This window comes from Rhyacophila brunnea, unplaced genomic scaffold, assembly GCF_057557595.1.
Source record: "Rhyacophila brunnea isolate RB1 unplaced genomic scaffold, BYU_Rbru_1.0 scaffold_13, whole genome shotgun sequence".
Classification (NCBI taxonomy): domain Eukaryota; kingdom Metazoa; phylum Arthropoda; class Insecta; order Trichoptera; family Rhyacophilidae; genus Rhyacophila; species Rhyacophila brunnea.
The window spans coordinates 29,694,392-29,719,556 of record NW_028232785.1 but is presented as its reverse complement, the minus strand read 5'-3'; the positions used below and the strand labels follow the sequence as shown (position 1 = coordinate 29,719,556).

The 25,165-nt window shown below is 33.7% G+C and overlaps 3 protein-coding genes across 4 annotated transcripts in view; 2 read left to right on the top strand and 1 right to left on the bottom strand.

The window, feature by feature from the left end:
- LOC147077210 (uncharacterized) overlaps positions 1-25,165 on the top strand; it is a 332,131-nt gene that overhangs the window by 101,536 nt on the left and 205,430 nt on the right. Inside the window, exon 4 of the mRNA XM_085940745.1 lies at positions 12,967-13,223. The gene's annotated coding sequence lies outside the window, so the exon portion shown is untranslated. The remainder of the gene's footprint in view (positions 1-12,966; positions 13,224-25,165) is intronic.
- Positions 552-10,274, top strand: LOC147077219 (uncharacterized). The gene is made up of 4 exons (XM_085941028.1): positions 552-729; positions 2,771-2,926; positions 4,553-4,775; positions 10,201-10,274. The coding sequence occupies exons 1-4, from the start codon at positions 589-591 to the stop codon at positions 10,272-10,274; spliced, it is 594 nt and encodes a 197-aa protein (XP_085797154.1). The 5' UTR covers positions 552-588.
- Positions 10,261-17,057, bottom strand: LOC147077218 (uncharacterized). 2 transcript variants are annotated; one of them, XM_085940748.1, is made up of 4 exons: positions 16,457-17,057; positions 15,257-15,382; positions 13,886-14,051; positions 10,261-12,270 (listed from the first exon to the last, which is right to left on the bottom strand). In XM_085940748.1, exons 1-4 carry the CDS (start codon positions 16,733-16,735, stop codon positions 12,263-12,265), a joined length of 579 nt encoding a protein of 192 aa, XP_085796874.1. In that variant the 5' UTR covers positions 16,736-17,057; the 3' UTR covers positions 10,261-12,262. The 2 variants fall into 2 exon arrangements, with proteins under 2 accessions (XP_085796874.1, XP_085796872.1); XM_085940746.1 differs by having other exon boundaries at positions 10,268-12,270; positions 13,902-14,051; positions 16,457-16,771.

Below are 25,165 nucleotides of genomic sequence, written 5' to 3'. Positions count from 1 at the left end.
ATAACAGAAAAACAAATTAAATCAAAACATACCTACTTAAGTACAATTTAACACAGAAAAATAAAGTTTCAAAAACAAAATGCAAAGTACATTACTGAAAATATATATATGTCTTTAGGGAACGCATTTACTAATCTTGCACCCGTCGCTAATGGTGTCTGATAAGCTTGACACGAGGAAACGGTTCCAATCCAGAATAAATCATGGCTGCGACCACGTAGGTAATTGGCAGGCGCATGTAAATTCAAATTTATTAGGACACCAGGATTGGAAACCATCCCTCGCACTAATAAGCAAAAGTGTTTCAAGAGAAGAAGAGACCGACGAGATCCAAGAGAGTGAAAATAATGAATAGGTACCTACGTATCATTAATTAAAATCGATTTTACAATAAAATAATACGAAAAATTTGAATACTATTGAAGCCATGACGATATTGACACAAAAGTATTGAAACTGGCAACGTGTCAAAAGTATTGAATAGAAATATCTGTTTGTGAAAATGTATCGATACTTTTTTGACAGCTCTACCATTGTTAAATTTACAAGAATAAATTCACATGGAAATCGCGGTATTTTTAATGCAAAATGGATGTAAAACATGAACCAGACGAAGGTGAATCTGAGGAAGAACAACAACATTGGTTTGATGTACCCATAGAGCATGCAAAAACCCCGGATGTCTACATAAAGCAAGAGGATTTTGTGGATTCTAATTTTATATTTGAGGTTAGTTTTTCAGATCTCATAACACTACCTACCTGTTTTATATAATCGAATGCATAACATAATATTATGGTCTAAACTTTTTAAACGGAATAGATAACATAATAAATAACATAATATACTTAATTTAGAATCTGCCTATCTATCTATGTAGGCAATAATATTATGGTCATTTTTTAATCCATTGAACTGCAAAAAAAATTGCCGATGGATTGTCATAATAAATTGTATACATATTCAATGATGACATGTTTGTTTACTGGAAGCGGCAGGTTTCATAGCCGATTTCAGCATAATTCATGAATTCAAGAATGAAAAACTAATCTAACCTAACGAATAATCCAGTGTACCTATCGCCTATTTTCAAAATTTGCTTGCCGCTGACTTCCACTAAACTAAACTGACAAGAACCAACGATTGTATTGGGTTTTCATAATAAAAGAGAATATAAGGTGAGTTAGTCAAAAGTCAGTTAAAAATCAAGTTGGACATGTTTTTTTTTAATCGATCTGTATCGCAACAATCTTTCGTGCTAAGAAGGTGATATTTGGTGAGTACCTTTGTTTTAAATTGTGATTTGTGTTCCGACTGTAAGATTTATGATTAAATTATGTTTTATTGAATTAGATATATTATATTATTATTTTTTTAATTGATTGTGTCACTAGCTGTACGGCATGTTGCAACATCTTGTTGGAATCATATTTATGTATTATCGTCCAGTTAAAAATCATCTGATTTATGTCAGAAAAAAATCAGTTAGGTATCATGTTTCTGTTGCCCGTTCTCCATTGACAGTAACATCATTGCTAGATATTTTATTTTTCAAAAAATTCGTTCCAGCGCATCTATTATATACACAAGACTGAAATCGGCGGCTATCGAGGGTAGTTTTTCATGTTTGTATTAAGGAAGGTATTATAATTTTTACAATATGTTAGTTGTATTGTTCCAATAAGTGCAATGTTTTAACAGCACCTCTCTTAGCTGTACTAACTTTTAGAGTGAGATAGACAGTTTTGACTGTTTAGATGGCTTACTTATTGTAACAATTATAATACGTCAATACAAACATGATAAACTACCTACTGCCGATAGCGATCGATAGCAGTCTTGTGTTTAGAATAGATGCGCAGGTGTGCTGATTCACGAAGTCAATTAACCAAATGAGAAAGCGTCTTCGCTGAAATAATGGGTCTGTTTAGCTCTCATTTTAACTGTATTTTAAACGCCTTCCATTGCAAATCTTTTTTTAGTCATATTCCATGTAGTGCTATAAGAAAGTCTAAGTTCTCGAGAGCGATGTGTAATTTGATTTTTGACATCGGAAGTCGGTAAAGTGGACGAAAAAAAGGTTTTTTTTGTTGCTCCTAATGTGTGCCTAATTCAATTAACAAATGCATAATCAAATTTAACCCTAGTCGTAAGATAGTATACCGATGTCTCGCCTTCTCCGGCTCCGAGGCGTCATGTGACCCTGGATTCGCCTGTCAGATTATCTGGAGATATATCTAGACATACCCTTCAGACGATTCCAGCAACACAGAATGTGGCATACCCGTCAAGGGTATGTAAGGTATGTGCTAAAATGAAGAAGAGAGGCGAGACTCGGTACATGTGCAAAGGATGTAATGTTCCTTTGCACAAAGTAGGTTGTTGGCAAAAATATTACACTCTTCGAAATTAATAAACTGTTTTCTATTGTTCTTAAAAGTTTCGTTTAAATATTCCCATAATCCATTTAACTAAGATTACATTATTCACTATATAAAACCAATTTCACTCAAATTTGTCCAGGAACAGGGGTAGAAATTTCACAATACAATTACACCGGAATTTTTTAATTTAATTACGAATAGAAAGCTCTGTAGGTCATTTATTTTGACCATAAATTTCACGTCATGTCTGAAACGTAGCGGAGGTAGATACCACAATTATTAATACCTTCACGTTTTGTTCAGTTAGTTTAAGTGTCACCGATATTTTTCTCAAAGTCTTATGTCGTGATTATAATAATTATACACATTTCATTGCTCGATTTCAGAACCCTCCAGCTGACTTGGTCAATATAAAATCTGAGACTGATTTGTATCTGGTTGACCCCAAAGGCGCGGTTGTTACAGACACAAGATGCCCAAAAAGTAATGATGAAGATCCAATTGCAGGATGTTCTTATGCAGAAATCAGCTCTGAAAATAAGGTACCTATTATTTTAATTTGACTTATATCTATAATCACCTACCTCTCGATTTCATTGTATTATTTTTGTTTATAAGAAATGTCCTACCTAAAGGGTTACCAGAAGGTATACAAAAAGAGGACCGGTCCTCGTTTTAGACTTAATAATAATGTCCTCGGTCTGAAATAGTCCTCTTTTGTTCTCCATTTTCTCTATATAGACAAGCATGTAAACTTATTTCGATATCCAAAAAACTAGTTGCATTGCAAGAAGGTATCTGTATGTATTAACTATATATGGTGCACTGCTATGTTCTTCCACTCCTGTTCTATGGCATTCAAGAATGGACGCTAAGTGCTTGTCCAGATGACGCGTGTCTCGCCGCGATACGTCACGAGTGCATGTAGACAGCTCAATGAAGTCACATGAACCTGGAATGCGCGTGAGTCAAATCGTACCATCTGGACAAGACGTAAGCCAGGCGATGTCACGTATAGTTAATACTTCCGAGATGTGGCTGCATAGATCCTCAAGCACGGAAGGGAAAACATTTGAGGATTTTTTCGTAGTATCAAAAACAGAAAACTACAGTAACCAGGCCACATTATCTGACGTTAATGGAACAGAATCCCCAAAATCGTTATGCAAGGAAAGGTCAACGGTGAAGGTAGCATAAAACGATTCCATATTTTGAGATTTAAGAATCCTATGATCAATATTAGTTCAGATCCACTAAACCAGGCGTTCAAACAAAATATGTCCCTTGCGACTTTTTGATATATCCCGCGAGATTTATGTTAAATCTGTATTATTTTCTATTCTTCATATATAGAATATTAAAAATTACATTTAAAATAAAATATTCTCTGGCAAGAATGAGAACTTTCACTTACATAAAATGGCTTCTTTATTTGGAAGTAGGTACATATATTTGTGAAAAAACATTTTCTACAATGAGTATTAATAAATCAAACTTTAGATCAAAATTAACAGACAACCATATCGCATTTGTTTTGCGTATTTACACCACAACATTTGTGCCTAGATTGCAGGATTTAGTTTCAAATAAACAATTAAATAAATTACATGGTGAAAAAAAAATAATATTATTTTTTAGTATATTAATAAGAGCAATAATAATGTACCTATATTTATTAAAAATATAAGTTTAATATAATTAATATATATATAAATATAATTTTTGATTTCAAAATTGTCCCTTCGACGAAAGAATTTGTGAACCCTTGCACTAACTAAACTGTTCCCTGAAACCAATGACATTATTAATGGACAATGAACTCAGTACAGTAGCTAGCAAGTAAATTCGCGCATAGCGACATCCGCTAATGTATAGGTAGACAAAATTTCGCAATTTCCATTATGCGATATCACGCATCGGGAATTTATAGCAATATCACCTTTATTGTAATGGCGTTAGAACAGATTATGCCATTCGGCAGACCCGACATAAAAGTGAGTGTCATTTTTTTCCAGGTGCTTCGTCCATATTAATTTTATTGCCCGAAACAGACAATCGACCGAAGGTAGCGGGTGGTCGCTAACTTTTGTTAGTGGGTTACACTAAAGAAAATGATATACGCAATAAATAAATATATGTCGATTACAATGTCCTTATTCTTTTTGTAGATTTATACTCAGCGATGTATAACTGAACGTCAAATTGAAGATGAGACCCTACTTTCTAACAATACTCCCGATATATTCAACATAGTGGACGATCGCTTAGAACCTGACACCGAATTATCCCGAAATTTGACGACCGAGCATTCAGAGATGGTACGTCGAGAAAACACCAATCAGGAAGTGATCGTGACACCCAAGTCTACAAAAGCAGTACTTAACTCTCCAAGTAATAATATTACACGTGGCAAGTCGGAAAATATCAAATCAAATAAAACAATTTTTTTCCGGGAAAAGAAAAATAAGGTTGATGATGTTGAAGGAGGCGTGCATGTTGATTTCCACAAAGAACATGAAATTACACATTCCGGTAAAAAATCATATACGTGCGATATTTGCTCGTATAAAACATTGATACTTTTTAATCTCAAAAGACATAAAATGACACATACTGGTGAAAAACCACACGAGTGTGATATATGTTCGTTTAAATTTTCGCGGATCGGTGATCTTAAAAGACATAAAATGGTCCATACCGGTGAAAAACCATTTGAATGTGACGTATGCTCATCGAAATACACACAACTTGGTCATCTAAAATCACATAAAATGTCACACACTGGTGAAAAGCCATTTAAATGCGATAATTGTTCGTTAAAATTTTTAAGGCTTGGTGATCTTAAAAGACATATAATTACGCAAACTTGTGAAAAAACATATCATTGTGATGTGTGTTCATTTAAATGCACGCAGCCAGATGATCTCGAGAAGCATAAGAGAAAACATATTGGTGAAAAATCATTTAAATGCGATGTTTGCGCATTTAAATGTTCGAATATCAGTTATCTAAAAACGCATAAAATGACGCACACTGGTGAACAACCATTTGAATGCAATGTTTGCTCATTTAAATGTTCTCAAATAGGTCATCTGAAGGCACATAAAAGAAAACACACCGGTGAAAAACCATATCAGTGCGACATTTGTCCTTTTAAATGCTCTCAGGTCAGTAATCTTAAACGACATAAAATGAGACATACTGATAATAGACCACGTTAGTGAGATGGTGTTATAGTTTAATGTCTAGGTTTTATCCTAGGGGCGGCAGGTTATATGAAAGTATGGTGAAGCAGACTAGTATAATGGACAAGTAAGGTGATGCGGGCTGGTAATCAAGTTGCGGCAAAATTTCCACGTTAACATTACATTATCGTCTCTGTTCTGGCAGAACACAAACTGGAGAATACTAGTTTTGAATAATTTGACTTTGAAGTTGTTAAAATGTTTGAAATGGTCTATCATGTGAGTTTATTAAGTAATCGTAAAAAGGATGACTTGAAATAAAGACTGTTTATTTATCAAGAAGGTTTCCAGACGGTAAAGTTTGAAATAAGGAACATTTTGGTATAACTAACTCAATATGCAATTTTTTCGAATTAGTGTCTTCTGCCAAAACATTGACGATATTATATGGGTAGATTATAATGACCAAAGTAAATCCTCAGTGGTTCCCTGATTTTTTTTTAACGCGTCGCTATTTCTCGTAAGTTGTCGGCTATTGTTAGCCTGCTTCATTCGGTTGTATGAGAAAGCCGATCGTCCTTGCCCCTCTTTTTATTTAAAACCTCTACGGTTTAATGAAATGATCATAATTATGACATATTATGTCATATTATACACTGGAAAAAATCTTAATATTATTTAGTTTTAAATGACATGATTATTCAAATTCAGTAGATGATTAAATAAAAAACAAAAACATTACTTCTAAGCATCGCATTATGTGAACATTAAATATTGTTTATGAGGAAAGGTTGTTCGGCAATATTTCAATATAGTGGGTTATTCCTATATTGAATTAAACGTAAAATTGTTCACCGTGGCACAGTTCGGAGTGAATTTTCTTATTGGAGAAAGATGACCGTATACTATACGGTCTCTAATTATTTTATTAAATTAAAATATAAACATTAATTCAATTTTCATAGCTGATTTTGTCAAAATTCAAGAATGAAAACCTTACATAACCTAACAAATAATCCAGTATGTTGGTTTTTTTCATTTTTTTTTTTGCTGCTGGCATCTTGTAAGTAAAGTGAAAACTGAGAAGAACCGTGTTTTATTTAGACATGAGTTTTATGTCAGTAGGTTCTATACGACCCAAAGAGGTTGAACGGTCTTTAGTATACCGCTAAATATTTCCAATAAAACATTCCATGACGGCAAACTGCAAACGACTGGACACGACCACAGCATATATACCTTTAACAGGCACCCTTCATAACCGATTTATAGCACCTGCTTTGTTTACAAAGGTAGAATTATTTTTTAAATGTTATTATTAATAACTAACCTAATAAAATTATATATAAAAAAGAATTGGTTTTTCATACAATCCCTTACAAATAATCACCTAAAATATCTCTTTTGAACCGGCAAACCTTTCTCAAATAATAGTGGTGAATCAAATTTCCTTATTCTTTTATTTGTCTTTATATCTATTTTTCTTTTTGTCACAAACAAGGACTTGAGGATAACACCCCAGGTAGATATCCTGGACCAGCGCCATCTTTAGATTTATAAAGCTTAAGCATATTTTTTTTCACAAGCAATGAGTGGTCTACTTTTCAGCTGTCAAAATCAGATCCCAGATTGCTTGACATATTGATTCGCCCTTTGTCGTTTCAAATTGAATTCTAACATAAAATATATTAACTCTATCAGTGTTATTAATAAATAATATACATTCCTGTTCTTCATCAGCTATCAAAGTCAGACTAGTCCTTCACACAAAAACCGGTGGTAATATCGATTTCTAAAAAATATGTAGGATTGATCTATGCATTACATTTGTATAAGGTGTGTTAATGCTAGTGTATTATTTTAACTCATCTATCCAAATCAAATCATTCCCTGTGTGGACACGATAGCCGCATCATTATGAGCACTCTATAGAACAATGACAGGTCATCAATCGACAACAACGGGAGGGGCGGAAAAAGTAGGACCAGTCGTTGTGAATGTATCAGCTTTCGGTTGCAGTCGGCAATAACTTACCCCATAATGGTACAATTGTGTGTATTTTTACATGGGTCTAAAGAGTCGATGCTGTATTCGTCTAAGGGCAGTTTTGTTTTGTCTCTCCATTGCAGCTGGTCAATTATTCAATTTGGGGTGTTACTAATTTGTTTTAGTTTAGTCATTAAGTTAATGTTTATAATATGTGGAGTCGGAATTAAATACACAGAACTTTTCTTATGGATGTTTATTAGTTGATTTAGTGACACAACTAAAATTACAATGTGATTTACGTAAGTCTTTTCTGAGTTCTACATCACGACTGCGAGTTAAGTACATTTTTTGTCGATTTATGTCATTATACCCCTGAGCGTAGTCCCCATAAGGAGGGACTGACAGGGTTCTAGCCTGGAGGCCCAACGAGAACGGTAAACACACATCAAAAATTAGCTACAGCGGTAAAAAGTTGCCAGCGACGCTATTTTACTTTATGTTTTTAAATATTTAAAAATATGTGGTTGTATGATACAATTTTTGATTAAACCCTACATTATATTATATTATACCAGAAACATATAACTTATGAAGTTAGATAAAAGTTTATTTTAGAGCGCGTCCATAAGAAATTTCTTCGATGTCTTTATTTTAGGCCATATAACTGTTTTCCTTTTAATAATTCATCAAACAATTACTTTCCGACTGCCTTTCTACAAGGCATACTCACTTTTCACTCTCTTAAATCTCGTAGGTCACTTTTTCTCTCGAAATATGTTTACCTGCCATCACGAGGGATAGTTTCCAATCCTGGCGTACTAAAGAATATAAATTTATATGGGCTTTTGAATCACCGGTGTGGTTGCAGCCATGACGTTTTCTGGGTCAGAACTGTTTCCTCGAGTCAAGCCGATCAGGCACAATAAAGTGAGGCGGTGCAAGACCTAGTAAATGCGCTCCCTAAAGACATTAATATTTTTGATGATGTAGTTTGAATTTTGTTTTCACTTAGACTTTCATCCTGGACATTCCTTAAACGTTGTAGATAATCTATTTATATAATTTTGAAGCCTTATTATCCTTTATATTTATTTTAAATATTTTTGATGACTGCGTAAAGTATTTTTGTTACATAAAATAGTATTCTTTTAAACCTCTCGCTCTAATGTTTTAGAATATAGTCATATTTCGGTACATGAATGTGCAGTGGTGTTAAGATTTTTTTACATTTATTAATTATTAAACGCATTTATAAAACCATTAGTATAATTAATGACGAGATAATTTTAGTAAAATATTTAGGATAAAAAATTATATTGAAAATCTCAGTGATCCCAAATTTTACAAGAATTAGGCATTTTATTATTCAAAAAATCGGCAAGATTAACACATTTGAAGATTAACACCACTGCACATTCATGTACCGAAATATGACTATATTCTAAAACATTGGAGCGAGAGGTTTAAAAGAATACTATTTTATGTAATAAAAATACTGTATGCAGTCATAAAATGTTTAAAATAAATTTAAAGATAATAAGGCTTCAAAATGATATAAATAGATTATCTACAACGTTTAAGGAATATCCAGGATCATGGTTTGAAAATACAAAAAAACTCAATTTTGACCTACGACGAGCATGTCCCCCCTTAAGTACTAATTTTTTTCTCCTCTCTTGTGAGAGTAATATTATTGTTATAATGTAAATCTCATGTTGTGAACATCCTGAATTTTGATTTTTTACGACCAATTTTTTGTTTTCTTAAATAATTAAATAAATAGCATTTAAACCATGGGTGACCAACCTTTTTAGCAGCCGGGCCAGATTCATATTAAGAAATAAAATAAAACAAAAATGAGAATCAAACATATTTATTAGATTAGACTTTTTTAAATAATAAAAAATAAACAAAATAATAAATTTAAGTGAGAAGTTTGATTTTGTGTGGCAGATTTAAGTGCATCAATATCGACATCGAGTGAAGTTGTTCTACACGCAAACAGATTTGATATGCTTCATCCGACTAAAAAGCTGTTCACACGTGAATAGCGAATTCATCATTGGAGCATGTTTATAAAATGCAGGATATTTCTCCTTGTCCAAATATATTTTGTAAAACTCTTTCAAACCAACCTGATGGAATTTTTCCTTTAACTGTTAATCGCAACATATTTCACAATGTTCAATTTTTTGTAAATTTCCCGGTAATAAATTCACATCTACGGAGAATGGCGTTGCAAATGTAGCAAAAAGCACACCGTGATTTTTAAAATTTTGAGCCAATACCGAATCTCAATTTGCAAAATTAGCACATCTAGCGGCAGCATTTGATATTATTTGTATGTTTTCACTGCTCACGAGTTGACACCCAGCGGGCCGCACGCGACCCGCGGGCTTTGGGTTGGCCACCCATGTTAAACGCACTGAGCAGCATACATACATCAGTCATCGTTTTGTTACGTCCCCAAAAAGTGGAATAGTTTAAGTTAGATAGTTAATCACTTTCACTAAGTCTTTTAGGTTTCGTAATATACGAAATTAAATAGTCTTTATACTTGTAAGGTATTATTTGCTATGTTATTATTATTATACAGAGGACTATGAAATAGGGCTCTGTTAAAGTCTCTTTTGTTTTGTCAGGAATAGCGAAAGAGGGCGGATATATTCACAGGAGATATCAAATCGAAATAGAAGAACTTTTGATAGATGTTTGATTTATTAAACGGTGATAAATTACAAGTAATACAGATTTATTACAATTGACAGAAAGCCAACTTACATACTATAGAGACAATGGTCGATAGAGAACTAACAAATTACTTACGTGTACAATGGTTCATATATAGATTGAATAATGTTCTAGATGTTTCCAATTATCAAACACAAATAACATTATATTATTGTTTTGTGGTTTTCTAGAATTAATTAGAATAAATGAATCAATATTTAAATTGACAATATTATTGATATCAGAGGATGCTATTGTTATCAGCGAAAGTTGCGGTTTCTCTAATTAGAATCTCTTATCTACGTATCGAACTAATGCATAACAGTTCGTTGGTTAGTTGATAAACCTTTTTTTAGAATTGTAGACCAGTATACAAATCAATGAAGGAATTATTCTTTTTAATACACTTTGATAAACGAAAGAAGGTAGGTAGTCATTTCAAATTTCGGGACACTAAAGTTAATATTATATTGATGTGCATATCGCGTACTATCACGGCGACAATTTAAGTCTATAGTTTCGTCATTTTGCAGAATATTTTGAACGAACACGATATCTGTAAATTTAATGATGGAATGATCTAGTAATGAGTCTGTTTGTATCTAATATTTTTAACAGAACCAGCATCATCTAGAGTAGACTGTGCAAGAACCCAACTCGCAGACCATAGATAATAGACAACATTCTTATAGAAAATTAATACTGCCATCCGCAAAAAACAAAACACACGATTTTTAAATGATACAAAAACGTTCATTGAGTCATGCAGAGCAGTACAATGTAAGGTGACCTCATTGTTGTTTTGGTGATTTCGGCAGATTTTGCTAACTAACAATGTTCATTTAAAGTTCAAAATGTGCTACGGGATGGGAGCATCAGTCTGATAACATTTTAAACACCAAGAAAAGCGACTTTATACACTTTTTTCCCTAGGGATAGCTTACTGTGACGTCATGTGATAGTACGCGACATGCACCACAATATTTTTCGCGCTTTCGAGATTATGTAATAAGAGGTTGTACCTGAGTCTTTATTTTACTTTGTAATATCGTAAAATAAAATGATCAAACGATGAATTACTAAAGTTCACCAATACGAAGTATATTTTTATGTCTCGTGAGATAACTATGTTGATATCATTTGTGTGTCGGCGACATTGCATTGACATTGTTTTTCAACATAATAATATGTCATTTATGTCTTTCGTTGTTTGTGTTTGGAGCAAAAATTCCTTGCTACGATTTTTCAGCACCATGTGTCATTTTATGATTTTTGATACCGTTCAATGTCGCAAATTTATATGAACAGACATCGCATTGATAGATTTTTTTGTTGTTATGTTTACTTTTATGAAATTGCAACCCTTTAAATGTCGTGTATGTATACGAGCATACATCGCATTGATAATTTATTTCAGTATGAGTTTTTTGGTGTCTTTTGAAATGAGCGATCGTGGGAAATTTATTTGAGCAAACATCACACTCGTATGGTTTATGGCCAGTATGCATAATTTTATGTCGTTTAAGATTACTGGAAAGCGCCGTTTTATATGGACACACATCACAAATAAACGGTCTTTCGCCAGTATGTATCATTCTATGTGTTTTGAAATGATCGCTCTGCGACGTTTTATATGAGCACACATCACATTGGTACGGTCTTTTACCAATATGTTTCATTTCATGTGTCTTCATAGCACTGAGTGTAGGGAATTTAAATGAGCAATAAGCGCATTGAAATAGATTTTTACTAGAATGGACAGTCTCGTGTTTTTTGAGATTCGCGATCGACGTGAATTTAGTACAACACACATCGCACTGATATGGTTTATCAATATTATCCATTTCAACATAAACCACTTGCGGAAGAATTATTTTAAGCGATTCCTGGTCTGCGATGTATGGATCGTGTTCTGTTATAGCTTGGATTTCTGTGGTTGAATTCGTCAACTGTGACATGCTGGAACGCGGATGGTCAAAGTTCTACAAAAAGATTTTGAATAAATCAAAGACATTAAAATAATTTATAAAACGAAAAGCATGATAACACTTAAATAAAGATAAAATGTAATCATTTTCAAGAGAATATGAGGCGTCTAATTCCAAAAAGCGATAAGTCCACATTTGGTCAAAATCGAGAAAAAATCCACACGTATTCTTTGTATAATTTTATACAATATGTATTGATCTATAAATTCCAAAACGCGAAATTTTTCCGACCATGTCCGATCCTAATAGGATCATATAGGCCTCCACAGAGTAGAGGTTTGCATTAACAGATTTTGTTTTTACGAGAAATGGATGTCAGCCACTTGCTCAACCTATAAGGTCCATACCCTGACTCACACACAAGTTGAAGACCAATGTGTACTTGCCAGACCCAGGATTCAAACCTGGGACCCACGGCGTGATAGTCAAATGCTTAAGCCGCGCGGCCACCGTGGGTGTCATAAAAAAAACGCGACATAACCATACGAAAAATTTATTAAAAAACATATTTTAAGTCTCGATTTTTTACAAATAGCGCCAAGCCCGATTTTCATATTATGTAAAGCTTGGTTGATTTCGCGCGTTAAGTCAACCAATAATAGAACGTTCAATATTGAAAAGGACGTTTCCCATGGTTTAGCATCTGGTAAACTCATGACAGTGCCACGGAAATTTGTACCATGTGCGTAGTAAATTAAAAAGTGAAGTAGAAATAGCGCTACGTCCAATTTTATTTTGCTTATATTTATTACATTCAAGAGTTTATCGGCTGAAACAAATTGCCATTTGGTTCCAATTTCGACATAGAATGCAACGAAAAAAATAATTCACGTAAAACAAATAATTGAAGCTTGAAACATAAAAACGTTGTTTCCCGAAAATATTGAATTGTGGTTTTTGTAATTAGACGCTTCATATACATGATTCAATTTGAAATATTGCGGTTAGTGGATAAAATAATGTAAAAATGTTTAAAAAATCAACAAAGTGGCGTTAAGATAAGTAATTAGTGTGTTATACAACACACAAACTTCGAAAAAAATACTTAATAAACATTATGAATGACGAAGAACCTCCAGCTTATTGTCGCCACTTGACAAATAAACAAGATAAGTAATGTGCTCGGCAAATAATTTCTGTAACAAAACTAAGACACGTTTAAGAATATTGACAAGTAGTGCCATTGCCACTTGAATTTTTATCTTGTAACATCCACGATGGTTGCACGGCTTAAATCTATAACGTCGTGGGTCCCAGGTTTGAATCCTGGATATGGCAAGTAGACATGCTGTTTTTCAATTTTTGTATGAGTCAGAGAAAGCCTAAATGGTTGAGAAAGTATCTGACATTTATTTCTCGTAAAAAAAAAATCTGTTGGTGCAAACCTCCACTCTGTGTAGGCTTATATTATCTAATCAGGATCTGATTTTAATCGAAACAAGCTTTATAATTTTTAAAAAGCCAATACCTAGACAAAGAGTTTGAAATACCTGGATGATAATGTTTAAAGGTGGAAATATTAAAGCTCGGAGATAAAGTCACTTATACAGGTCGTCAAAAAATATCACATCCCATGGAATTTCCCAAGCAAACCCATAAATATACTTACCTACAATTAAACGTACCTGATCCACTGGACCAAATTTTGGATTGGGGCATTCATATTGAGGATCTGCAGTTTTAAATTGTCGCATTGTTTCAACAAACTCGTCTTTGATCTCAACTTCCTCACAATCAATTTCACTTTTAATTTCTTTCAGCGCCGTCTCTGGAATCTGAAAATGTCGCACCAGAATATTAATGAAAATATTTGATGCGTCACATGGTGCACCAAGTCATGAGTGCTACGTGTCTTCCACTGACTACACCTTGCGCATCGTAGAAGATCTATAGGAGAGGAACCAACACACAGAGAAAGCTGTTCAATAGCCAAATCATCTGGCTCACGATCCTCAGACACGAGTTCTAAGAACTCCAGTATTTTATGATAATTATTTATTTATCTATTTATTTAAGAAAACAAAACATTGTAAACATATCAAAATTCAGGTCGTTTACAACACGAGTTTTACTAAAACACTAAAATTGACAGATTACCATTCTGTGGGTATACTTTAGTTTACATAGCAGATTTTCTCAAGCCATCAATCAATGGAATAATATAAATAAATATATGAGTATTGTAAGAGCCGTTAGTTAAAGTTTGTTGCAATTAGATAAGATACCTATAGCATTGTGGTCGATGTGCGTGGACACGAAACCCGAGAGACGCAGGGTCGATTCGTGTCGTATTTTTTTTTTAATTATTTTTTAAGTTATACTGTTTTTGGTGCGTTTGGAAAATTAGATCAGAGTGTATTTTTGGCGTGTGACATGTAACACATAATTTATTTTATCACACAAAAATAAACACACTCGAATGGATTCGAACCATAGATTGTTCGGTTACCAGTATTATACTCCAATCGTGACGATTATACAGTATAATATTATGGTTTAGAATTATTCCGTTGCCTAGGCAGCGAATTTATTATTATCGGTCAATTGCAATTCCTTAAGTAAACAAACTATTAAACGTCATAGTGGCAGTTGTTACTTTAAAAATAAAAACAACGATAAATAATTATAAAATTTAGTAATATACCTAAGTTAAAGTGTATCGAAATAAACCAACGGCGTTCCAATAAGCGGTCCGTTTTTCTTGAGTGTGTTTTTTAACAAGATAATTAAGAGCTAGTCGAAGAATCTAGGTTAGGTATCAGAAGTTTTGTTTTTGTTTTGTTACGCCAAAAAAGTATAACTCAAACGCGCGTACATAAGTACACACACTGATTTTTTTTTTAAATATGAGAGTATAGAATATCTACCTACCTATTGTGTGTTAAGAATTTTTTAAATTTATACATAATATGTAAAGATATGACGATCAATGTGATCGCCAACCTTCAATAAAATACATTACCAAATAAACTGAGTTTACCTGATGTAATGGCCTGTAATCAGAATACGAGCATCCCGGTTGAGGATCATTATCTTCAAACTCATGCTTGACGTCAACTAGTTGAAGGTCGGTCTCAGGTTTGTCAACGAAGCCCGTTGCAGGGTACTAAGAGATACATAATGTTATAATATGTCAGGAAAAAAATGATAGACAGGGTATGGCCCTAGATATTCTATATCGTCAATATAACGTTAGTATGTCAGGTAAATTTCACAAGTCTGAGGTGTTTGCAGACAAGGTGTTTATTTATTTTCAGGAATTGTTCCACAGTCCCTACGTCAACTGGAACGTTGACAACTTAGCGGTTTTCTTGCCAGATTTTTTAATAAGCTTCTAGTTTGCAAGATTCGCATCGGTACCTATGACATTAAATTTAGTGTTTTCTGATTCCACAAAAAACTTAAAAAGCAAAGATACCATAGCATTTTATATAGATACTTAGTCTATTTTATCAATAAAATATATTATGTTACAAAATGCAAAAACTGAATATTTTTTTTCATTTACATACCTACTTGTCGGATTTGAAAGGTAACACTACCTATTTAAAAATAATTGTTCTCGTGATTTTGATAATAAATTAACATATGTTTCAGTCATCTAGCTTGTTTTCGTATCCCATTTGGCAAAATGTTAGGTCCTATAGGTATGATCGAAAATACGTAACAACTCAGACCATGGCCCCTACAAGGGGGGGCTGACAGGGCTCTAGTCTGGGGGCCCAGGCTCGGGAGAGGCTCGGCGTGGCGAGGCTCCACCAGACAAGTGGGATAAACACACATCACAATGCTCTAATAGTAAAAAAGAAGTTGCCTGCGCGCTATTTACTTCGATAATATTATTTAAAATTATGTGGTTATACGACACAATTTTTAATTGTGCATCGATACTGGACATCTCCATAATTCAAATAGATATATTAAAATATACTAACAAACACTAAATATACCTACACACCAGTTTTACCGTGTACACCATGTGGAAAACGCTACTGTAGAGCGTGACACTGCCTTTATCTTTAGCGATAAGCAGGGGGCCCGCCAAAGATCCTAGCCTGGGGGGCCGCTTTAGGATGTGGGGTCCACGACTCAGACACACCCGACACATTTCAGAAACCTTTTTATGCAAATTATGCAAAGTATTACAAACACACAGTACCATTATAGTTATGAAACTAACCTCAAAACTGCAATTAGCGTCATTGGAATTCTCATGCTTGATATAATCGAGTCTGTCTTGGTTCATTGGAGGCTTTGTTGGCACATCGAACCATGTGAGATCCGGGATTCTGTCTGTGCTAAATTCACCTTGACTTGGTTCTCGTTTTAGGTCCATTGTACGGCTAGTTGAACTGTCAAACCAAATGAGACTAGGCATGTTAATATCCGCACCACATTCGTCATCATCTTGCTCACGTTTTATATCCATTTTAAGCTTGGATTCATGAATCAGCACCATCGGTGATATAAATGACAGCAACTTGACAACCTAGTTATTTTAATGATTGCCAGTAATAATAATTGTGTTGCCATATTTTTGTTATTGAATTGAATTCAGGCACCACCATATTAAGATTATTAAAGCCTGAGCATAACTTTCTGCACAAGCAACGAGTGGTCCACTGCCACACTATTGGCTCTAATTAGACTCTATGACGATCGGTCATATAAATGCAGAAAAAACCCGTTTTTATGTCGGCGTCCTGTGTCACAGGCTGTCACAGAGTGTAAATACGATGTCATTCATAGCTGTCATACAATATGTATGTATAGTTTATGTCGGAATGGCCTAGATATGATCATAGACACTAAATCCCAGCATATACCTAATATATGTGCCCGATCGTCATATAGTCTATTTGAACCTTATTTATCGATAACGTACTTGCAAGTAGAGTTTGGTATTCTATAATGACTGAAGACTATAAAATAAGATATTGGTTATTGTCGTTTAGAAACGACTGTCACATTGACAAACGTCCTAGTGTAGTATGATATTATTATACACAGATGAAGTTTACTTATTTTGATCGTCACTTCCAAATATTATTAATAACACATAACCATTAAATTAGATGAACTCCAAAGCCTCCAAGATACGTTAAAATAATCTGAGAGAAATCTGAAACTAAGAATACTCCGTCAAGTGAAAACAACAGACGCGTCAGTATGAGCACTCTATATAATTATAGGTCATCCATAGGGATCGGGAGGGACGGAAAGGTAGGACCAGTCGTGAATGTAACGGCTTTCCTCTTCAGTCGGCAATGATTCAGGCCAAGAAATGTCATCAGCAGCCTTATGTTCTAACAAGTGATATCAAGTCACCCGACGACATGACGTAATTGTGACGTCAGCCAATACACGCTCGAGGCAAGCCGCCCAACACACACTGCTCACCATAGATATTATTACGCTGAAACACCTATTTGTGTATGGGGACAATGAATAACGCCAGCATTTGACTAGCGCTATTTTCTCGAATGCTATTATCACTCCGGTAGTACGTCACAATGATGTCATATGACTTCATGTCGAACGGGGGACTACAACTCCTAAGTTCTAACATAAGGCCCCAGCTGTTAAAAATGTAATATAGGTAGCGCCATTGCCGACTATTTATAGCGCTCATGAGAAAACATTACCTACCTACATTGTATATCACGAAATACAAGAAGAAAAAAACTCTTTATAGTCACTGTTAAGTGAGTCGTATAGTATCAAAAGTAGAACTGTCGCAAATATATCGAAATTTAACTAAGTATACAAAATTATTCTTGACCATAATGTACGACTAGCAATATTATATTCGAATCAAAATCATATCTGTGTGGTATAAAATTGTTATGGAAAATAGGGCTTGGTATCAGAATTAGAACCGTTCAATACTTTGGAAACAAAACGCACCGTGAGTGTAAAACCAACGTATGTGCAAATTACATAGTTTGGAGATATAAGGGTTTGAAGTTTTCATTTGGTCAGGATAAATAGAGTTTCTAAAATAAAACAATAATATTTGGTGTATGTATACATTATGACATGTTCTTTTATTAATTTTATTTTTTTTTCATATAAATCCATCAAGATTACAAGTTTTAGCAGTTGCTATGGTTTTACACTTTCATGATGTATAGAGAATGTTGATATTTCGCAGTTACCTGAATTGCAGTAAGATTTTTATTGGGAACTTTGGTAATACCATTATAATATATTATATTATTATTAAATAAATCAAGAATGATATTTACCTATAATATTTTGATATTTTAAGCTTACTAACTATAATTTATTAAAATAGATGCATACAATTTTAAACCAAAATAAAAATAGCAAATTACAATAATTGTAATGTTTTTATAATTAATTTTATCGACGTCAATTATTATCTGAATCTGTATTTAAATGTGTAGATGAAAGTTTTTTTTATAAAAATTATGGTGTATTTCTGGTATCACTTTTGATGAACATAGGGAAATCAAGTCATTTAATTTTGCTTCGGAGATCCGAGGTGGTTTTACAAATGCTTTGTGTAGTTGAGGTTGTACTGATTGACGTCCGCCCTGACGTTTTCTAATATTTATTACATCAAACACTTCTGTTTCATACTTATTTTTATAGAACAGGCAATAAGGATTGTTTTTCCTCACTTCAATAACGCAAATGTCTACCCAACTAACCTTTTTACTATTTTCGTTGAGTTGAAAATTATTGCCCATTTCATTTTCTAACTTGTGAAAATCAAAAATCTCGTCAGTGCCAATTTCCAGTGAATCACTGGAATCCACTGTATTGGTATATAAATTGGACCTGACTTCAAGACTATTTTTTTGTTTCTCTATGCAAGAGTGTTACAGAGTCACCCTCGTTCTAGTGTCCCACGACCAAAAAGTTGTGTGTGATTTTTGGGATATTAAAATCCTGGAGGGCGTATAAATACATTGCTGTAATAAATTTATTTTTATTCTGTCCGGCACAATTATCCGAATAAAAAATGACTTCCTTCCCAATTGATTTATCTTCCAAAAAATTTACAACACAAGAACCAATTGCATTGGCCCCTTTGTTTGTAGTCCCTTCATGCTAAACAAAACAGTAACCATTTTTATTATTAATGTGTGTAAGATGGTAAAATTATAGGTTGAAAGCTTTCTTTTATAATATAGCACTGATATCTGGGCTATTGGTGTTGATAATACGGCCTGCAGATTTTAGCAACATACTATTTTATTCGTCTTTCGCCTTCTGTGTTCTCGATAATTGTTTATTTTTTTTGATGAATGTCATATATTATTTAACTTGAATTATATTTTTCTCTTCGTTACTGCAATTTTTATATTTTTCACAAAAGTCACATAGGTCCTTGTTTGGTTGAAAAAAGCCTATATTATAATGGGTATTGTTCCTCTTGCAAACCAGCAGCATCCTTATCTATATCCAACATGGGTTCTTCAGCACCAGGAAATCTACTTGTCACATTTTTGAAAATCTGTAACATTGCAAAAACAAAAATATCATAGATCTGATTGATATACTGTTGTGTTAATTGAAAGAGTTTATTATTGTAGGTGCATAAAATAAATACATAGGTACATAAGATAAGTCGATAATAATAAGTTTCATAACAATAATAATATTAAGGTTAGTTTTGTATATCATTTTAGTATAATATTTATCACAAAGTCTTACCTTTTTAGAAGTTTTTCAGCTTTTAAAGCTAACTCCACCATCATTCGAATCCGTAAACTTATATTTCATAAAAACAAAATACACTGCACTACATTACTTGAATCAAAGGAAACAATAATGTGTTGTAGAATACGTCTGGATGTGTTATCAAAGTCTTAACACTGAATCATTTCAATATTTGCCTGCTATCACAATAATAAAAACAATGCCACATTGCATTCACCAAAAGAATGCGTCTGATGCTCGGGTTTCACAATTAGTCATGGATAATCATTTGCAGATACTATGGTTTTACATTAACAATGGAAGAAAATCTTTGTATTGTAAAACCCAAATATCTGTCTTTTTTAATGAACATTTTTAAGTTTGCAGTAACTTCAATTTTACATTATCAAGTTTATGACTTTTGCAGTTGTTTTGCATTTAAATCTCGAAATTGAAAAATTTGCACTTGCTATGGTTTTACACTCACGGTGCGAAAAGTAGATCTGTTGAATTCGTATTGAATTTCTAATTTCTAAATGTAGAAACATATTTCATGCTATTATAACACTAAAAACCCCAACAATACGTATTTCGTCATTTTCTCGAAATGATGAATAACACACAGGGGCCCTATGTTAGAACTTGCGAGTGCCAGCTGCCCGGTCGACATGACGTCATATGACATCATTATGACGTACTACCGGAGTGATAATAGCACTCGAGAATATAACGCTACTCATACAGCGGCACTATTCATTGTCACCATACACATATAGGTAGGTGTTTCATCATAATATTTTCTACGGTGAACACTGTGCCCGGGCGGCATGCCTCGAGCGTGACGTCACAATTACGTCATGTCGTCTGGTGCCACACGAGACGATAGTTAGGAAATCGCGGTGCAGATCTACTTTTGATACTATACGACTCAAGTACCTAATGCATAAGAATTCTTATTTTTTTTTAATTAACTAAAGATTAATAGTAGAATACGAAAAATGCGTGATAAATTTGATCGAATTATAGAGAATATAGGTACCTAAATAGATTTTTTCAACTCATGTAGGTACCTAAGCATAATTTTTCATGTGGCATACCTGCGTCACATTGGTTTTTCATGAGCGAGTCAAGTTTGTTGTTAATCAGTGGAGAATAATTACGAGAATTTCCTAACAGTGACGTCCCTAGATAAAATGCCGCCCCTAGGCAGCACCAAAATGCCGCCCATTTTTTCATACAGTTTTTTATCATCCTTTTTATAAATGCAGTATCTAAGAAATGTGCTGTATGGATCCATTACTAACAAAATATCAGACTAATTATTCTCAAATCTGCCCGTGTCGTTTCTGGTCATCAAGGACGTTGAAGCAGTAAACTAGATATCGCGAACCCGAAAAAAAGATATTTTCGTTATTACTAAGTTAACACATTTACTGCTGACCAGATAATTACCAATTGACTACGACATTTAAAAATCATGTTAATTATATCTAATGGCCAACGAATGCAAACGCTCCAGTCGCGTTGTCAGCACTAAATGAGGTACCTTGCTATTTCTATATATTCCAAATGATTCTCCTCGATTTGCCACCCTTCGAGTAACTGCCGCCCCCAAGCGACGATTAATCTGCCTACCCCCACAGGACGTCACTGTTTCCCAAGGTTTTTTTTATTTAAGTATGCATCCGTCTTTCATTCTCAAAAATTTCATTCAAGGGCTTCTTTCTTCTTTCGAACATATTTTTATTCAATGAAATTATAGGTAATGCTTTTCACCAATTATTTATAGCACGGAAATCTAAAAAAAATAGTTGGAATCTACTTTTGACACATTTTATTCTATAAAAGTAAAAAAATGACAATGAAAATATTAAATAATAATTCAAATTACAAATACCTACATTGGTACCTACTTACCCAAAGAAATTGGACGGTGCCCACAGAGGGAGCACGTAAATGTCAGACTGAAGCTCGTTTCGTGGGCAAGGTGCCCAGAGATGAAGTGGGCCGTACTCGGACATAAAAACGCCCCACTGAATTTTTTTTTATCAATACTTCAGCTTGCAACCAATTTATGATAAGCGTATTTTCATTATGAAAAGTTCCCACAATAAAAACTGTATTAGGATCGAGGGCAGGAAAGAATAATGCAAATGGAAGTATTTTATTTTTAATAGCACTACAATATTTTGAAAAAATTCACACCACAAATTGGTTAATAACAGTACGTCCATGTTTACAAATGGGTAATTCTTGAAATAAAAAAATATGATCTAGTGTTTAAATTTATTGGTCATAATAATAAGTATATAAAATAACATAGTAGGTATTATTGTTTAAATAAAATTGTTGAATACAAAACACAGATATGTTGGAAAATGATTACAGTTAATAATTAACAAAAAAATGTTATGTTACCTATTTACACATGTGTATTTTGAAAATATTTTATGAAATAAAAATGTAACATGGGTTTGTATTATTGTTGAAACATAAAATTACTTACTGTATATATACCTTAAACTATTAGACGCAAAATACCGGTATTTTATAATTTGATTATATAGTTGATGGAACTGGAATTTATGTCTCCATCATCGCATATTCTAGCCCTAGATGATGAAGAGTTGATTATGCTGATGGGGTTGCTAGAGCAATTTAGAATTTATATGTGTAAAAAATCCCAATTGGAAGTTTCCTTGAGTCGTTGACGCAGACCACGCTAAAAATTAGTATTTCACGAGCAAGAGGTGTTTGATCTCCTTCAAAATTATCACCAAAGTTAACATTTCCTATTTCTTTATCACCAAATCGTTCTAACTGTTTGGTGCTACAAAAGCGATTTACGCGCTGCCGGTTTGGAATGGTGCGAAGCGCAAGAGTTGGCGATGGATCGATGGAAGTGGTGCGAACTTGTGCTTGCACTATGCCCCAACGCTGGGTTGTGACAGGGTGAAAGAAGAAGAAATCACTGATACGCGAACATGTATATGGGCAAACATTCCTTGCTACGATTTTTCAGCACAATTTGTCATTTTATGATTTTTCATATCACTAAATGTCGAAAATGTATATAAACAAACTTCGCATCGATAGCTTTGTTTATTGGTATGTTTTTCTTTATGAAATTGCATCCCTTTAAATGTCTGAAATGTTAATGAGCATATATCGCATTGATAATTTTTTTCATTAACATGAGTACTTTTGTGCCCTTTGAAATCAGCGACCGTGGAATTTTTTTTTAAACAAAAATATTCGTATAGTTTATTGCGAGTATGCATAATTTGATGTGTTTTGAGAGTACTGAATTGCGCCGTTGTATATGGACATACATCACATAAATACGGTTTTTCACCAGTATGTGTCATTCTATGTAATCTGAGATTAGTGAAATTCGCCGCTCTAAATGGGCATACATTACATTTATACGGCTTTTTGCCAGTGTGTGTCATTTTATGTGCTTTGAGATTACCGAACTGCGACGAAGTATATGAGCACACACAAAATTGGTACGGTTCTTTACCAGTATGTTTCATTTCATGTGTCATGATACCACTGAATGTAGGAAATTTAAAAGAGCAATAGTCGCATTGAAATAGTTTTTCACTAGAATGAAGACTCTCGTGTTTTTTGAGATCCGCGATCGACGTGAATTTAGTACAACAAACATCGCACTGATATGGTTTATCATTATTATCTATTTCAACATAAACCACTTTCTTTCTCGGAACATTTATTTTCTGCGATTCTTGTTCTACGATGTATGTTTCGTGTGAATTGTGTACTGTTATATCTTGGATTTCTGTGGTTGAATTCGTCAACTGTGTCATGCTGCAACACGGCTGGTCGAAGTTCTGCAAAAAAATCAGGACTCGATCAGTGTCATTAAAAAATTATGAACGAATATAAACGAACACTATAACGATATCCAACACAGGGAAACAATTATTCACACTACCTTGTTCAAAATAATGGCGTTTGAACATTTGGCACAAATTGTCACCTTAATTTTTAAGGTAAATAATATGTTTATTACAGCGTTTTTATTAGCTCGTATTTTTGTTTTTCCGGTGGTTGTTTGTCCATTGCAATCGATTTTAACCAACTTCCCGACTAGCTGGTCACTTGAAACTTATAGAATATATCATAACACGAAGCCAATGCATTCTTTTAATACTTTTAGCCATCTTTAAACAGAATTGAATTCATTTTTAGTTAATTCTGTTTTGTATGGAAAGTTATTTCAGAAAAATCCGTTAAAAGCAAAAGACTATTATTGGTTGCTAAGGGGATGGTCCTAGGAAATAGAATATTATAAGAAATTTCGGGGATAGATAAAACGAAATGAAATGTTAAAAAATAATATTAGTGTGTTATCCAATCACAATCGTTCAAAAAATTAATTAATGAACATTATGAATGAGGAAGAACAATCGGCTAAATTTTGCTGCTTGACAAATGAACGAGTTCAGTGATGGCGTGCTCGGCAAAGCATTTAATTAAAGCATATTCTGTAGCAAAACTAAGCCACATCCAAGAATATTGACAAGTGTCACTGCCGCATGTATTTTTAGCTAGTAAAACATAAATACTATTTTAATCAAAACACGCGTTGTAATAAATTATTAAAAAGCCACTACCTACATACTCGTACCTAATAGTAAGTGAACTTTGCAAATAAGGTTCAATTTGGGGAGACAATTTATTAATTCAGAAAACACCAAGTACGATAAAGTTTTTCAAACAACTGGATTCCATTAAATTGTAATGGATTTAAGTTTTGTACTATTCCATTTAAGTCGTTTTTTGCGACCCGGATGTCGCCTTTCGACATCTTAAGGCGCCGTGTACATTCGCGTTGCGTACCTACTTTATTGTATTGCTTTATTATATAAGCTAGAGTTGAGTGTTCGCTGTCAGTGTGCGTTTACCTTTGGTGAGTGCACACGGCGCCGGAAGATGACGAAAGGCGAAACCCGGGTCGCAAAAAACGACTTAAATAGAATAGTACAAAACTTAAATCTATTAGAATTTAAATTCAAATTCCATCAAGTACCTTCAGTTGATGGTATTAATATGGATTCCATTACTGAAAGGTGAAAATATTGAAGATCGGAGATACGTTGCTTATACAGTTCGTCATAAAAAATCTCACAGCTCATGGGATCACCCAAGCAAACCAATTACTATTGATAACAAATACAACCCCTCGCGAAGA

Excerpts from the sequence above, each read along its gene's own strand:
- LOC147077219 (XM_085941028.1), top strand. The coding sequence starts at position 589 with ATGGATGTAAAACATGAACCAGACGAAGGTGAATCTGAGGAAGAACAA. Across the intron at positions 730-2,770 it reads ATTCTAATTTTATATTTGAG|AACCCTCCAGCTGACTTGGT; the intron begins GTTAGTTTTTCA and ends GCTCGATTTCAG. Across the intron at positions 4,776-10,200 it reads AGCAGTACTTAACTCTCCAA|GAATAGCGAAAGAGGGCGGA; the intron begins GTAATAATATTA and ends TTGTTTTGTCAG.
- LOC147077218 (XM_085940746.1), bottom strand. The coding sequence starts at position 16,735 with ATGGTGCTGATTCATGAATCCAAGCTTAAAATGGATATAAAACGTGAG. Across the intron at positions 15,383-16,456 it reads ACGCTAATTGCAGTTTTGAG|TACCCTGCAACGGGCTTCGT; the intron begins GTTAGTTTCATA and ends TGTATCTCTTAG. Across the intron at positions 12,271-13,901 it reads AATTTGGTCCAGTGGATCAG|AACTTTGACCATCCGCGTTC; the intron begins GTACGTTTAATT and ends ATCTTTTTGTAG.